General features: G+C 41.3%; 1 protein-coding gene across 2 annotated transcripts in view; it reads right to left on the bottom strand.

Moving 5' to 3' along the window:
- Positions 1-15,378, bottom strand: part of mgat5 (alpha-1,6-mannosylglycoprotein 6-beta-N-acetylglucosaminyltransferase) — a 212,321-nt gene that overhangs the window by 30,192 nt on the left and 166,751 nt on the right. For both annotated transcript variants that reach the window (XM_072262149.1, XM_072262150.1), the window contains exons 10-11: positions 13,520-13,653; positions 1,072-1,205 (exon numbers count right to left, since the gene is read on the bottom strand). In XM_072262149.1, coding sequence (XP_072118250.1) covers positions 1,072-1,205; positions 13,520-13,653 — 268 coding nt within the window. The remainder of the gene's footprint in view (positions 1-1,071; positions 1,206-13,519; positions 13,654-15,378) is intronic.

Below are 15,378 nucleotides of genomic sequence, written 5' to 3'. Positions count from 1 at the left end.
GTCCAACATATTATTCTCCGTAACTTCCGCCACCTCCAACGGGATCCCACCACTAAGCACATCTTTCCCTACCCTCCCCCCTCCCGCTTTCGTGACTCCCTTGTCCATTCGTTCCCCCCCCATCCCTGCCCACTGATCTACCTCCTGGCGCTTATCCTTGTAAGCGGAACAAGTGTTACACATGCCCTTACACTTCCTCCCTCACCACCATTCAGGGCCCCAAAAAGTCCTTCCAGGTGAGGCGACACTTCACCTGTGAGTCGGCTGGGGTGATATACTGCGTCCGGTGCTCCCGATGTGGCCTTCTATATATTGGCAAGACCCGACGCAGACTGGGAGATCGTTTTGCCGAACACCTACGCTCTGCCCGCCAGAGAAAGCAGGATCTCCCAGTGGCCACACATTTTAATTCCACGTCCCATTCTCATTCTGATATGTCTATCCACGGCCTCCTCTACTGTAAAGATGAAGCCACACTCAGGTTGGAAGAACAAAACCTTATATTCCGTCTGGGCAGCCTCCAACGTGATGGGATGAACACTGACTTCTCAAACTTCCGCTAATGCCCCACCTCCCCCTTGTACCCCATCAATTATTTATTTATATACACACATTCTCTTTCTCTCTCTCCATTTTCTCTCTCTGTCCTTCTCACTATACCCCTTGCCCATCCTCTGGGCTTCCCCCCCTCCCCCTTTTCTTTCTCCCTAGGCCTCCTGTCCCATAATCCTCTCATATCCCTTTTGCCAATCAACTGTCCAGCTCTTGGCTCCATCCCTCCCTCTCCTGTCTTCTCCTATCACTTTGGATCTCCCCCTCCCCTCCCACTTTCAAATCTCTTACTAACTCTTCTTTCAGTTAGTCCTGACGAAGGGTCTCGACCCGAAACGTCGACTGTACCTCTTCCTAGAGATGCTGCCTGGCCTGCTGCGTTCACCAGAAACTTTTATGTGTGTTGAATGAATGGAGCTGTTGTTTGGATTATCTAATTGAATTGTAATGTAACAATGATCTCATTAAAATGTAATTGAAAGCCATTGTTGAATGTGTGGAAAACATGGTTGTACTTACCTTCCAAAAGTGATCTACTTTGCCATACACCAAGGACTGATTCTGTCGTTTAATATCATCTGGATGACTGATCTCACTGGCATTGAGATGTTGTTCAACCACAAATCCGAGGAAACTGTTGTCTGGTGTATGAGCTGTAAAGAGGGTCAACATGAAAGGGCACTGATTTAACAACTTGATTAGAAATAGTACAAAGTGATAGAACATTTCTGTAAGCTTGTAACTGATATTTAATGATCTCTTGATAATCACAGTAATGTCAGAATTACCAGCACTAATAACAAAAGAAATGTTAGTTATATTACATTAGGTAACATTATCCATCCTTCACCATACATTTAAAATAAATTATATAACACTAATCTCAAATATTACACATAAAAGTTCAATATAAACAGAAGAAAAATAATAAAATTATATTAATTCAATATTATTAAATCGCAGACCTGCTAAGACATGCATTTAACGTATTTAGACCTCAACACTTCTAAGATTTGTCTGTCTTAAATATTTTTAATTCCATAACATTCAAGCTTATGAATACAAACATACTTGAATCACTCAAAGTACCAATTAGCTGTGTGGGCCTACTTTTTGAGCATGGCACAGCTTAAAAAATATGCAAGTATAAGATTCTACCTCCTAAATTTAAATATAGCTGGGATTCAAAATGTGTCATCTAATAGATTTTAACTTTTTTAGAACTTGCTCTCAGTTCAACTTATTCATTAATTTTTAGTTTTTATTGTATTTGCACAGTTTGTCTTCTTTTTCACAAAGATTGCTTGTCATTCTTTGTTCGTCTGTGGTTTTCATCGATTCTATTGCATTGCTTTGTTCTACTGTGAATGCCTGCAAAAAAAGGATATACTGGCTTTGGAGGCAGTGCAGAGGAGGTTCACCAGGTTGATTCCAGGGATGAAGAGGTTAACCTGTGAGGAGAGGTTGAGTTGCCTGGGACTATACTTTCTGGAGTTCGGAAGAATGACAGGGGATCTTATAGAAACATATAAAATTTTGAAAGGGATAGATAAAATAGAAATACGAAAGTTGTTTCCACAGGTAAGTGAGACTAGAACTAGGGGGCATTGCCCCAAGATTCAGGGGAGAAGATTTAGGACGGAGATGAGGAGAAACTATTTTTCCCAGAGAGTGGCGAATCTGTGGAATTTTCTGCCCAGGGAAGCAGTCGAGGCTTCTTCACTAAATATATTTAAGGAACAGTTAGATAGGTTTTTACATAGTAGGGGAATTAAGGGTTATGGGGAAAAGGCAGGTAGATGGAGCTGAGTTTACAGACAGATCAGCCATGATCTTATTGAATGGCGGGGCAGGCTCGATGGGCCGGATGGCCTACTCCTGCTCCTATTTCTTATGTTCTTATGTAAAATAAATTTCAGAGTCATACAGTGAATTCCAGTTAATTGGGGCAGCTACTTACTTCAGACCACTCAAAGAAAAAAAAATGATAAGAAAATAGTTGGGATCACCTTCGTTTATTTGGGACACTATGTTGCTTAATTCGTGCAGATGACTGTTGACAAACTGTTTCTAACTAGCATCAGATGTGTGCACTTGCATGGCCAATATACACTACACCATGTTTAGAGTGAACAGTTTTTAAATAGCATCAGTTGCGAGTGCTTCTGTTCAAAAAACAGTGATTTTTGTCACTGATAGTTGGCGAGAGATAAGTAGTTAGACAATTCAGAGTGGTTTTGCTCACTGCAGTTTCAAGCATTCAGGCTTGGAGATCCCAGAAAAAGCTGGGAATGAAACTAAAACAATTTCACTACTTCAACGAGTTAGGAACAATGAAGAAATTGAAGGATGCAATTGTCAAAAACTGTATGAAGGCAGTTCATTATCTACACTAAGTGTTGGTGCTGATTTTGATCATTTACAGTCAATTAACTAGAACACAGCAGTGTACACTGGATAAATTCCTCCATTAATAACTAGAGGTAACTAATACACAGCTTTATCGTAGTGTTATTGATAGTATTCTAATTTGTTCTGTATTTCATTTAAATACACAATTGGTTTCTCAGTTAAAAAGTAGATTGTCCTTTTTATACTTTTTAACTATTTCCATGAAACATTGGCTAATTGGGGCAGATGCTTAATTGGGCTAAAATGTACTGGTCCTGATGTGTCGTAATTAAACTGTATCTACTGTACATGGTGACATATTTTGCATAACTAACTGACACGAAAGTGTACTAGAATTCTCCTATTTGAAAACATTACCTTGGACTGAAATCCAAAAACTAGTGAAGTTGCTTGACATTTGAAGCTAATGATCAACTATCATAATCATGTACATTAATCCCAGACAATTTGTCTATGAATCTGCCTGAGGCGAGATTTCAAAACTGAAGCACCCACAAATAGGTCCTCATGACTTATGAAAGGGTGAACTTCAAACAAATGCTAGCACTGATTTCAAGGAACTTTATTGTGCTTTCAATACAATTTAAGTTGTATTGTTGTCTTCAAATTGCCAGAAGCATTTTGGTGGGTGGAAACACTGCAGCTTTGTAACAGCATTATTTTTCACAGCCAGATCAAAATTTGACCATGATTTGAATTTGTGCCTGAAACACAGAAACATAGAAAATAGCTGCAGGAGTAGGCCATTCGGCCCTTCGAGCCTGCACCGCCATTCAGTATGATCATGGCTGATCATCCAACTCAGAACCCTGTACCAGCCTACCCTCCATACCGCCCCCCCCCGATCCCTTTAGCCACAAGGGCCATATCTAACTCCCTCTTAAATATAGCCAATGAACTGGCCTCAACTGTTTCCTGTGGCAGAGAATTCCACAGATTCACCACTCTCTGTGTGAAGAAGTTTTTCCTAATCTCGGTCCTAAAAGGCTTCCCCTTTATCCTCAAATGGTGACCCCTCGTTCTGGACTTCCCGAACATCGGGAACAATCTTCCGGCATCTAGCCTGTCCAATCCCTTTAGGATTTTATACGTTTCAATAAGATCCCCCCATCAATCTTCTAAATTCCAGGGAGTATAAGCCTAGTCGATCCAATCTTTCATCATATGAAAGTCCTGCCATCCCAGAAATCAATCTGGTGAACCTTCTTTGTACTCCCTCTATGGCATGGATGTCTTTCCTCAGGTTAGGGGACCAAAACTGCACACAATACTCCAGGTGTGGTCTCACCAAGGCCTTGTACAACTGCAGTAGTACCTCCCTGCTCCTGTACTCAAATCCTCTTGCTATGAATGCCAGCATACCATTTGCCTTTTTCACCACCTGCTGTACCTGCATGCCCACTTTCAATGACTGGTGTATAATGACACCCAGGTCTCGTTGCACCTCCCCTTTTCCTAATCGGCCACCATTCAGATAATAATGTTTTCCTGTTTTTGCCACCAAAGTTGATAACCTCACATTTATCCACATTAAATTGCATCTGCCATGAACTTGCCCACTCACCCAACCTATCCAAGTCACCCTGCATCCTCTTAGCATCCTCCTCACAGCTAACACTGCCGCCCAGCTTCGTGTCATCCGCAAACTTGGAGATGCTGCATTTAATTCCCTCATCTAAGTCATTAATATATATTGTAAACAACTGGGGCCCCAGCACTGAGCCTTGCGGTACCCTACTAGTACCGCCATTCTGAAAAGGTCCCGTTTATTCCCACTCTTTGCTTCCTGTCTGCTAACCAATTCTCTATCCACATCAATACCTTACCCCCAATACCGTGTGCTTTAAGTTTGCACACTAATCTCCTGTGTGGGACCTTGTCAAACGCCTTTTGAAAAGCCAAATATACCACATCCACTGGTTCTCCCCTATCCACTCTACTAGTTACATCCTCAAAAAATTCTATGAGATTCGTCAGACATGATTTTCCTTTCACAAGTCCATGCTGACTTTGTCCGATGATTTCACCGCGTTCCAAATGTGCTGTTATCACATCTTTGATAACTGACTCTAGCATTTTCCCCACCACCGATGTTAGGCTAACCGGTCTATAATTCCCCGGTTTCTCTCTCCCTCCTTTTTTAAAAAGTGGGGTTACATTAGCCACCCTCCAATCCTCAGGAACTAGTCCAGAATCTAATGAGTTTTGAAAAATTATCACTAATGCATCCACTATTTCTTGGGCTACTTCCTTAAGCACTCTGGGATGCAGACCATCTGGCCCTGGGGATTTATCTGCCTTTAATCCCTTCAATTTACCTAACACCACTTCCCCACTAACATGTATTTCCCTCAGTTCCTCCATCTCACGTGACCTTCTGTCCCTTACTATTTCCGGAAGATTATTTATGTCCTCCTTAGTGAAGACAGAACCAAAGTAGTTATTCAATTGGTCTGCCATGTCCTTGTTCCCCATCATCAATTCACCAAATGTTGCTTTTTTTGGTGCTAAGGGTTGGGGCAGAGCTGGTGACCTTTTTGTGGCAACACCCAACACAATCAAATGGATTACAGACCACAGTGAATAACTCATATTTGTTTTCCTCATCCTATCAGTATAGCTTAAAGGGAACTTACTATTTGTTCTATCTATTAGCAGCACAACTTCAATTATCACCATTTATGCTTTTGAAGCAACACAAAGATTACTCAACGCTGGACTATTTGCCAATGCAATGAAACATAGATGAGACCTGTGTGGAATGGCAGTTTGGGTAACAGAAGTTTGCCTTTACAAAATTCATCAATTACCACACAAAACTTCGAGATACTAAATAAAAATTGCTCTTACAGAATCTATGTTGAAGAATGTAAGTAAACACAAAATCTCCTATTTCTTGATGCCCAGGCAGATGAAGTGACTTTGTGCTATGAAAAATTGTAATTCAAAAACTGTTTTCTATAAATGCAACCTCCCTGTAAAGTGGGTGCTCCCTGTACTTATCACTTTATATCCCTGCATGGCTCTAGCACCAACAATTCTTCTAATGATAATATTATTGTTGAGGAACTGAAAGATAAAATCAAGGTACATCAGCTGAGCAATACTTGAGTCATTTATTCAGAAAGATATTTATTTCTACAAAAATAAATACAGATTCAAGTTATGGTTACTCTGATTTTTACTTCAACGTTTTCGGTTCACATTATTTTGAACTATTCTGTTCAAAATAAATAAATACCTTAGTTGCTTCTTCCAGCTTCCAAATGAAAGGATATCCTTTTGTAACAGTACCATTCAAAGTTTTACAATACAACCTACTCATTCCTTCCTCTGAAAATTACAACAATGAATTTATCTATAATTAGATTAACTTGATTAGCCATAGGTTACAGCTGAAAATTAGTGAGAAGATTCAAACTGCAAAACAGCAAGAAAAAAGTGACTTTAAAGTAGCAAAAAGATTTAATGGACTAATTCAAAAAACAATTAAAATGCAAATTGGATTGCACTTCATCTTACAGACTGAAAACAATGTCAGATCATGACATGTCAGGAAAAGGCCTATGGATTCTTGTTTGGAATATTGCACAATAATTTGGCTTTAGATTGAGTGGAAGTTAAATTCAACATTTTGGATTAAGAACCTCATCAGGATTGGGAGGGAAAGAAGAAAGTTTGCCAGTATATAGTAGAACAAGAGAAAGGTGGGTCAGAGAATGGTAGGTGGAATCCGATTGGGAGTAGGAGAGAGCAAAGATGATGAATAGAAAGAGAAGTTATGGGGTAAAGAAAGGTTCGGCCAAATAGATAAGAGTTAATGGAAGAGAACAGATTGGAGCTTAGTTCCAGAAAAAAAACAGAAGACCTTCCTGATGAGGGATTAAGGTGTAAGAAACTTCATGTAAAGTTGAGCTGGTTGGGACCAGTGAATTTGAAGTTATTGAAATGACTGAGGGCATGAAAACTTTACCCCACCCAACACTGCTGCTTGCAGTAGGGACCACTCTTACCCCTCCCTATTCACTGATTCCCTTCTGCATCTGATTTTGCCTATCCACCAGCCTGTGTCCCATCCTTTGTATTTTGAATGAACTAACTAGCAGATGTTCAAGGAGGCCATCACAAATGAGAAGACAAAGACCTCAAGGAATATTGTATGTCTCATATGTCACCTGCTACATCTGTAAGTGTGTAGATGCCATTGATAGCTCAAGAATGGTTATCTCACAGCCTAAGCAGAAGCCCTGGTTGAATGCAGAGGTGTATTCCCTACTAAAAGCCCAGGACACTGCCTCCAAGTCTGGAGATAGAACAGCTCTCAGAGCAGCCAGGAGAAACCTCATCTTATGCATCAGGAGAGCAAACACTGCCAACACACAAAAAATTCAAGAACACCTACCTGTCTGATAATGATCCCCAGCATATGTGGCTGGGCACCAAAGAGCAATACTGATTATTCAAGGAAAAACTGTGTTGACTATACCAATGACACCTTCCTCTCGGAAGCTCTAAACAACTTTTATGCAAGCTTAAAGACAACACAACATCAGTCATAAAAGCTACACCATTTCCAGGTCAGCAGCCATTGTCCGTGAGTAGGACTCTGCAGAGAGTCAATCCTGTAAGGAGGCCTGGCCAAACATCACAGATCAGGGAATGTGTACACCAGCTCACTGCTGCCTTCACGGACATCTTCAACACTTTACTCATTCAGGCAGTTGCCCCCACATGCTTTAAATCATCTACCATCATCCCTGTACCAAAGAACTCTAAACATTTAGAGCTAAACAACTATAGCCCAGTGGCACTGACGCCAATCATCACGAAAGGTTTTGAACAGCTGATAATGGCACATGTCAAAAACTCCATTCCTGCCACACTGGACCTCACCAATATGCTGACGGACAGAACCACTCTCTGACAGATGTCATAGCATCTCTTATATACCTGTCCCTGATCCACCTAGAAAACTGGGGCGATTATGTCAGAATGCTGTTTCTGGACTTCAGCACAGCATTCAACACCATTGTCCCACGAACCTTAGGGAACAAACTCCTACTCTTTGGTTGAAATACACCACAGTGCATTTAGACCAAGGAGTAGGAGTTTGTTCACTGAAGTCCGTGGGACAATAGTACAACAGGGTGTTGGACTTCTTAACCAAGAAACCATAAGACCGTAAGACATAGAAGCAGAATTAAGCCATTTGGCCCATCAAGTCTTCTTCGCCATACAATCATAGCCGATGCTTTTTTTCTTCCCCTCCTCATCCCCACTATGTGGCCTTCTCCTCATAATCTTTAATGCCCTGGCCAATCAAATATACTTCAGCATTCTCTCTTTTATCCCCCTTGAAATAAAAGCCAACATTGTATTTTCCATTTTTAGCACAGACTCAATCTGTGATTTAGCCTTCTGGGAGTCTTGTACAAGGATTCCTAAATCCCTCTGCACCTCTGATGTTTGAACCTTCTCCCCATTTAGATAATAGTCTGCACTGTTGTTCCTTTTACCAAAATGCACCATACATTTCCCTGCACTGTATTCCATCTGCCACTTTTCTGCCCATTCTTCCAATTTGTCTCAGTCCTGCTACAATTGCTTTGGTTCCTCAAGACTACCTACCACTTCACCTATCTTCATATCATAAGACACAGGAGGAGAATTAGGCCATTTGGCCCATCAAATCTGCTCCGCTATTCAATCATGGCTGATCTTTTTTCACCTGTCCTCACTTTTTCCCCATTTCCCAGCTATCTCCCCATAACGTTTAATGCTGCGTCCAATCAAGAACCTATCAATCTCTGCCTTAATACATCAAACGACATGGCCTCCACAGCTGCCTATGGTTACAAATTGCAGAAATTAACCACCCTTCGGCTAAAGAAATTTCTCTGCATCTCTATTTTAAATGGATGCCCCTCTAACCTGATGATGTGCCCTGTTGTCCTAAACTCCCCACCACGGGAAACACCCTTTTCAGACCTACTCTGTCTTGTACTTTCAGCATTTAAAAGGTTTACAATGCGATCCCCGCTCGTTTTTCTAAATTCCAGCAACTACAGGCCCAGAGCCATCAAATGTTTCCCATACGATCATATGATAACCCTTTCATTCCCAGAATCATCCTTGTGGACCTCCTCTGAACACTCCCAATGCCAGCACAACTTTTCTTAGATAAGGAGCACAAAACTCTTCATGCTACTCAAGGTGAGGCCTCACCCAGTGCCTTACAAAGCCTCAGCATCACATCCCTGCTCTTACATTCTAGAACTCTTAAAACGAATGCTAACATTGCATATGCCTTCCTCACACCGATTCAACCTGTAATTCAACTCTCTTGGTGTTCTGCATATGGACTCCCAAGCTCCTTTGCATCTCAGATTTTCCAATTTTCTCCCTGTTTAGAAAATAGTCTGCACACTTATTTCTTTGACCAAAGTGCAAGACTATGCATTTTCCAACAACATATATCACTTGCCACTATCTTGCCCATTCCCTTAATCTGTCTAAGTTGTTCTGCAGTCGAGCTGGTTCCTCAACATTACCTGCTTGTTCACCAATCTTCGTATCATCTGCAAACTTGACAACAAAGCAATCTACTCCATCATCTAAATCACTGATATACAGCATAAAAATCAGTCCCAACATCAAGCACTGCAGTACACCAATAGTCTCTGGCAGCCAACCAGAAAAGGATCCTGATACAGTGGTGTCAAGAAAACAATCTCTTCCTCAATGTCATAAATACAAAGGAACTGGTTGTGGACTACAGGAGGACTGGAGACAGGGTGATGACTTCTTCTCTGTAGGCTGCCTCATTATTATTTGAGATCAGGCTGTCAGTATAGTGTTGTCAGCAAATTTAATATGCAGATTGGAGTTGTGGGTGGCGACACAGTCATGGGTACACAACGAGTAAAGAAAGGGGCAAAGGACACAGACTCCAGTGTTGAGGGTCAGAGGGGCAGAGGTGAGAGAGCCCACTCTTACCACCTGCCAGTAATCTGACAGGAAGTCCAAGATCCAGCTGCACAAGGCAGGGTGAAGGCCGAGGTCTCTGAGCTTCTTGTCGAGCCTGGAGGGAATTGTGGTGTTGAATGCTGAACTGCAGTCCAAGAACAGCATTCTCACATAAGCATCCCTCTTCTCCTGGTGTGTAAGGACAGTATGAAGTGCTGTGGCTATTGTGCTATCTGTTGATCAGTTGTGTCGGTAGGTGAATTGCAGGGGTCCAGTGTGGGTGGTAGTAAGCTGCAGATGTAGTCCTTGACCAGCCTCTCAAAGCATTTGCTTATAATTGAGCTGGGTGCAACAGGACGCCAGTTGTCGAGACACGTTCCAGGGAGGGGGGAGAAGATGGCCACTTCGGTGATGTCTGTTATCTGTCAAGTAGGGGACCATTTCTGATTTGATGGAGACAGACGTGAGAGCACGGAGGAACATCTGGAAAACTTTTGGAATGCCCGCTTCGCTGCTGCTACTACTGGGTGTGGTAACCGGAATCTCTGGAGCTGAAGGCCCCGAAATCCTCAGCTTTACGTGTTTCAGCGGCCGGGGAGAGGTCGAAGGCACTCGGCAGAGGATGACGCTCGGGAGGCTGTATCGGAGAGGCTGGTCGGAAGCTCGAAGTTTTCGGACGGATGGACTCAGTGTCGGCTGCGTCCAAGGTATTGGCAAGTTGACGGTGCCTGGAGGTTTATGGCAGGGAGTTTCTCCTTTTTGCCGCCTGCTATCGGGGACTCAGGAGTCGATCAACTCGGGACTTTGAGACTTTTTTTTTTACTGTGCCCATGGTCTGTTCTTCATCAAATTATGGTATTGCTTTGCTCTGCTAAAACTATATGTTATAATTATGTGGTTCTGTCAGTGTTAGTCTTTGGCCTGTCCTGTTTTCTGTGATATCAAACCTACCAAATGTTGAAAGGACTAGATAAAGCATGATGTGGGTATCCAGAACTGGAGGGCACAGTCTCAAAACTGAGGGGCAACCCTTTAGAACAGAGGTAAGGAGGAATTTTTTTCGCTAGGCAGTAGTGAATCTATGGAATGATCTGCCACAGACTGTGGTGGAGGCTAAGTTCGTGGGTATATTTAAAGCGGAAGTTGATAATTTCCTGACAGGTCAGGACATCAGGGGATATGGCGAGAAGGCAGGTATATGGGATTGAGTGGGATTTGGGATCGGCCATGATGGAATGGCAGAGCAGACTTGATGGGCTAAATGGCCTAGTTCTGCTTCCATGTCTTATGGTCTGATAATGCCACTTTCAAGGAACTATGCATCAATATTCCATATGCAGTTGTTTTTTTTTTTACCTTCACAGACTGTTTGACCACTGAGTTCATCCAAAATCATTTTTAAAATCTTCAAAGGTTGGAAGTTGATTTTCAGATTTACAACTCAAGTAGTTTGAATTTTTTTAAATCTCTCTCACCCAGGAGACTCCTTGCTGGATGATATGCCAGTATGTAAGTCACGAAGTAAAAAATATCAGCTCTTCAGAAGATATAGCAGACAGACCACTGCAGTCCAGGTCCACTGGCCCAAGATGCCAAATTAAATTAAATATAATTTCCTGCACCTGGATCGTATCAATCCAATCCCTGACTATTCATGTGTCCATCTCAAAGTCCCTCAAAGACCACGACTGTATCTGCTTCCACCACGACCCTTAGCAGCCCATTCCGTGAATGTACCACTGTGTGTGAAAAAAAAATCACCTTCACCTTAAATGCATGTCCCCTATTATTTGATATTTCTAATACCCTGGGAAAAAGACTCTCTATCCTGTCTGTGCGTCTTAAAAGTTCATAAACTTCTGTTATGTTTCTCCACTGCATCAGATGCCCAGAGAAAACAATACAAATTTGTCCAACCTCTAATCATAAGTCTTATCTTCCAATCCAGGCAACGTCCTGGTAAACCTCTTGTGTGCCTTTTTAAAGCGCCCACATCCTTCCTGAAGCGGGATGACCAGAATTTCCAGCATTTCAAGTTTATTTTGTTCTAGTGCTGCAGTTTAGTAATAAAAATTGTCCAACATTTTATAAATTAGAAGCTAAATAAAATACATATAGTTTGAAGAGATGCTATTTATGAAGCTTATGTTACGCATTGTTGGAGATGTAATGTAGTGGAATTAAACTGACTTAAATCAGCGTGAGTTCATCAGTCTGATGGCCTGGTGGAAGAAGCTGTCCTGGAGCCTGTTGGTCCTGGCTTTTATGCTGCAGTACCACTTCCCGGATGGTAGCAGCTGGAATAGATTATGGTTGGGGTGACTCGGGTCCCCAGTGATCCTAAGGGCCCTTTTTACACACCTGTCCTTGTAAATGTCCTGAATAATGGGAAGTTCACAACTACAGATGCGCTGGGCTGTCCACACCACTCTCTGCAGAGTCCTGCGATTAAATGGGGTACTGTTCCCATACCAGGCAGTGATGCAGCCAGTCAGGATGCTCTCAATTGTGCCCCTGTAGAAACTTCTCAGGATTTGGGGGCCCATACCAAACTTTCTCAACCATCTGAGGTGAACGAGGTGCTGTTGCGCCTTTTTCACCACACAGATGGTGTGTACAGACCACGTGAGATCCTCGGTGATGTGAATACCAAGGAACTTGCTGTTTACCCTCTCAACCCCAGATCCATTGATGTCAATAGGGGTTAGCCCGTCTCGATTCCTCCTGTAATCCACAACCAGCTCCTTTGTTTTTGCGACATTGAGGGAGAGGTTGTTTTCTTGACATCACTGTGTCAGAGAGATGACTTCTTCCCTATAGGCCACCTCGTTTTTGTTTGAGATAAGGCCAATCAATGTAGTGTTGTCTGCAAATTTAATTAGCGGATTGGAACTATGGGTGGCGATACAGTCATGGGTATACAGGAGTAAAGGAGGGGACTCAGTACACAGCCCTGAGGAGCTCCTGTGTTGAGAGTCAGAGGGGTGGAGGTGAGGGAGTCCACTCTTACAACCTGCTGACGATCTGACAGGAAGTCCAGGATCCAGCTGCACAAGGCAGGGTCAAGGCCGAAGTCTCTGAGCTTCTTGTTGAGCGTGGGTGGAACTATGGTGTTGAATGACTCTGATATTCCAGCAGACATGGTCTAAACAGTTAATCATATAAAATTCTCCATAAATTGCATTTGCTTATCATAAACATGCCAACCTCTACAATGAGATTTTGTAAATTTTGGTATGTGTGTATACACACACACACACACACACATAGTTCTTTAGAGAGAAAAGTAAATGCAGGTGACAAAATTAGTTGCCCCCAGTTTATTTTCAGAATTTTACCATCAACTGTGCAGTTTAGATTTAATTACCTACATATATTAACAAGATAAATATACTGGAGGTATTAACCAACTGCCATGGACAAGACTGTTTAATGTACTGATTTTTAATTGCCAGTTTAATCCTTACATTTTATTAGCAGTTTTAAAACCTGAATTTGACAGACTACTTCATAATGACCCGAAATTGAATGTCTTTTCCATTTTTGAGTAGATCCATGCAAAATGAATCAGGTTAAATTGATTACTTACGAAACATGGTGTAGAACTGTTGTGGGTTAAGGTTCCATTTACCCCATGGTGTCTTGTGACCCTTAGACTGAGCATATTGAGCACTGTTAAACTCTGGCTCTGTGCCGAAGGAATCCAGCACTCTAAGCATGCATCTAGGAAAGGGTGATTGTGGGGAGGAGTTGGAGCACGATGAAAGAAATCACAGAGAAGTGAATTATAAATAAACATCATGAAAATTCTGTTAAAAAAACAAGACAGATACATCCTATTTTGAAAATCAAAATATTATTGTAACAAAATACTTTGAACCTCACTGTTATTAAAAATGTTTATGATACATTTAGCGATGTGGAAAAAGTTACTTAACATAAATGAGGGCAAATGCCCACAATGCCATTTGAAGTGCACTGTCCTGTTGCTGCAAACAATGAATATCACAGCATATACAGAGTGGCTACCAGGTTTGTTTTTTATTTTAATATTCCTTTCTGTTAGCTGATATGCCTCCCACTGAAGGGATCACCCAATTATCTTGTACACCTATGTGACATCAACAGCTGTTCTTACCTACCTTGCACCTATGACAGAAACATTAGAGAAAGAAGCGATTGATTTATAAAGGGTAAGGCATTTGACACTTTTGCCAATTAGTTATTTAGCAAAAATAAAATACATTTTTTCCTTTAAGAACAATCACAGAACAATAAATTATATAAGATAGGCAGTCAGGGAAATATTTCAAAGTGTTGGCATAGACATGTAGATACAGCATTTTCCCCATACCACGACAAAGCTTTCAGCTTCATATACCAATTTCATTTGATAATTCAAAAGGTAATGTTTAATTTGATTTCATCACTACACTGCATTTCTGATAAAAACAAAAAGGCAAGTTGCTTTTCCCTTTTCCTTTCAGGTTTACCTATTACCTTAAAACTTGGGATTGCTGCTTTTTGACCCTTTGCCAACTTTAAGAAGTTTCTCATTTAAATTATCAAAATCCTTCGAAGTACTTAACAATGGAAAACATCAGCTTTCTTTTACCTATTTACATAATTAGTCTTTCTATTCAATACCATTCTAGTAAGTCACCTTTACTGCCCACCCAAATACTTGGGTGTCTTTCCTAATAATGTGGGGTGTCTGGAATTGGCCATGGTATTACAACTGGGCATTTTTTTAAACAAAAGGGGTTATTAATACTCTCCTTGCTCTTCATTTAACGGAGACCCGAACTAAATGGTTTCATTCTTTGCTAATTAGCACTTGTGTTTTGTCTTTTAGCTTTTTTAATATTTAATTGTCAGCTTCAGATAATGACGAATTTGTTTTCAAATAAAACACCTCACAGTTGGGCTATTTCCTTTTTGTATGTAGAACTGATTAAAAATGTGTGCCATCACGAAACCTGCGACTTACTTGGTACGGAAAACTGTAAGGAACAAGCCACTTTTTTCTGAAAACATTCTGCTGTAGATTGTCACGTCTCCACCTCCATGCACCAAATCTTACCAGGCAAATGTAAATGACATTATCTTGACAGATATTATCCTTACAATCAAAATGAGTAACGCAACCTTTTTCTACATTATACTCCCATCTGATACTCTCCTGTATTCTCACTAAATCAGATTCTCCCGTTCTACTTAGTCTGTGCTTTCAGCTCACAATTGACATTTCTACCATCAAACATGGATAGAAACTATTCGATCCTTTGATATAATTTATTAATACTTTCAGGGTGCAGCTGAGCATCATACCATTAGCTGGGAACCCAACTTCACAAATCACGGCTCACAGAGGCACTTCATAACCACATTCCTTGTTTTGGATAACATTCTCAACTGGTCAATGGCAAGACATAAGACACAGGAGCA

The sequence above is a fragment of the Mobula birostris genome, chromosome 6, assembly GCF_030028105.1.
Source record: "Mobula birostris isolate sMobBir1 chromosome 6, sMobBir1.hap1, whole genome shotgun sequence".
In the NCBI taxonomy this organism is placed as follows: domain Eukaryota; kingdom Metazoa; phylum Chordata; class Chondrichthyes; order Myliobatiformes; family Myliobatidae; genus Mobula; species Mobula birostris.
Note: the sequence above shows the minus strand (reverse complement) of the source record. Positions and strands in the feature narration are given on the sequence as shown.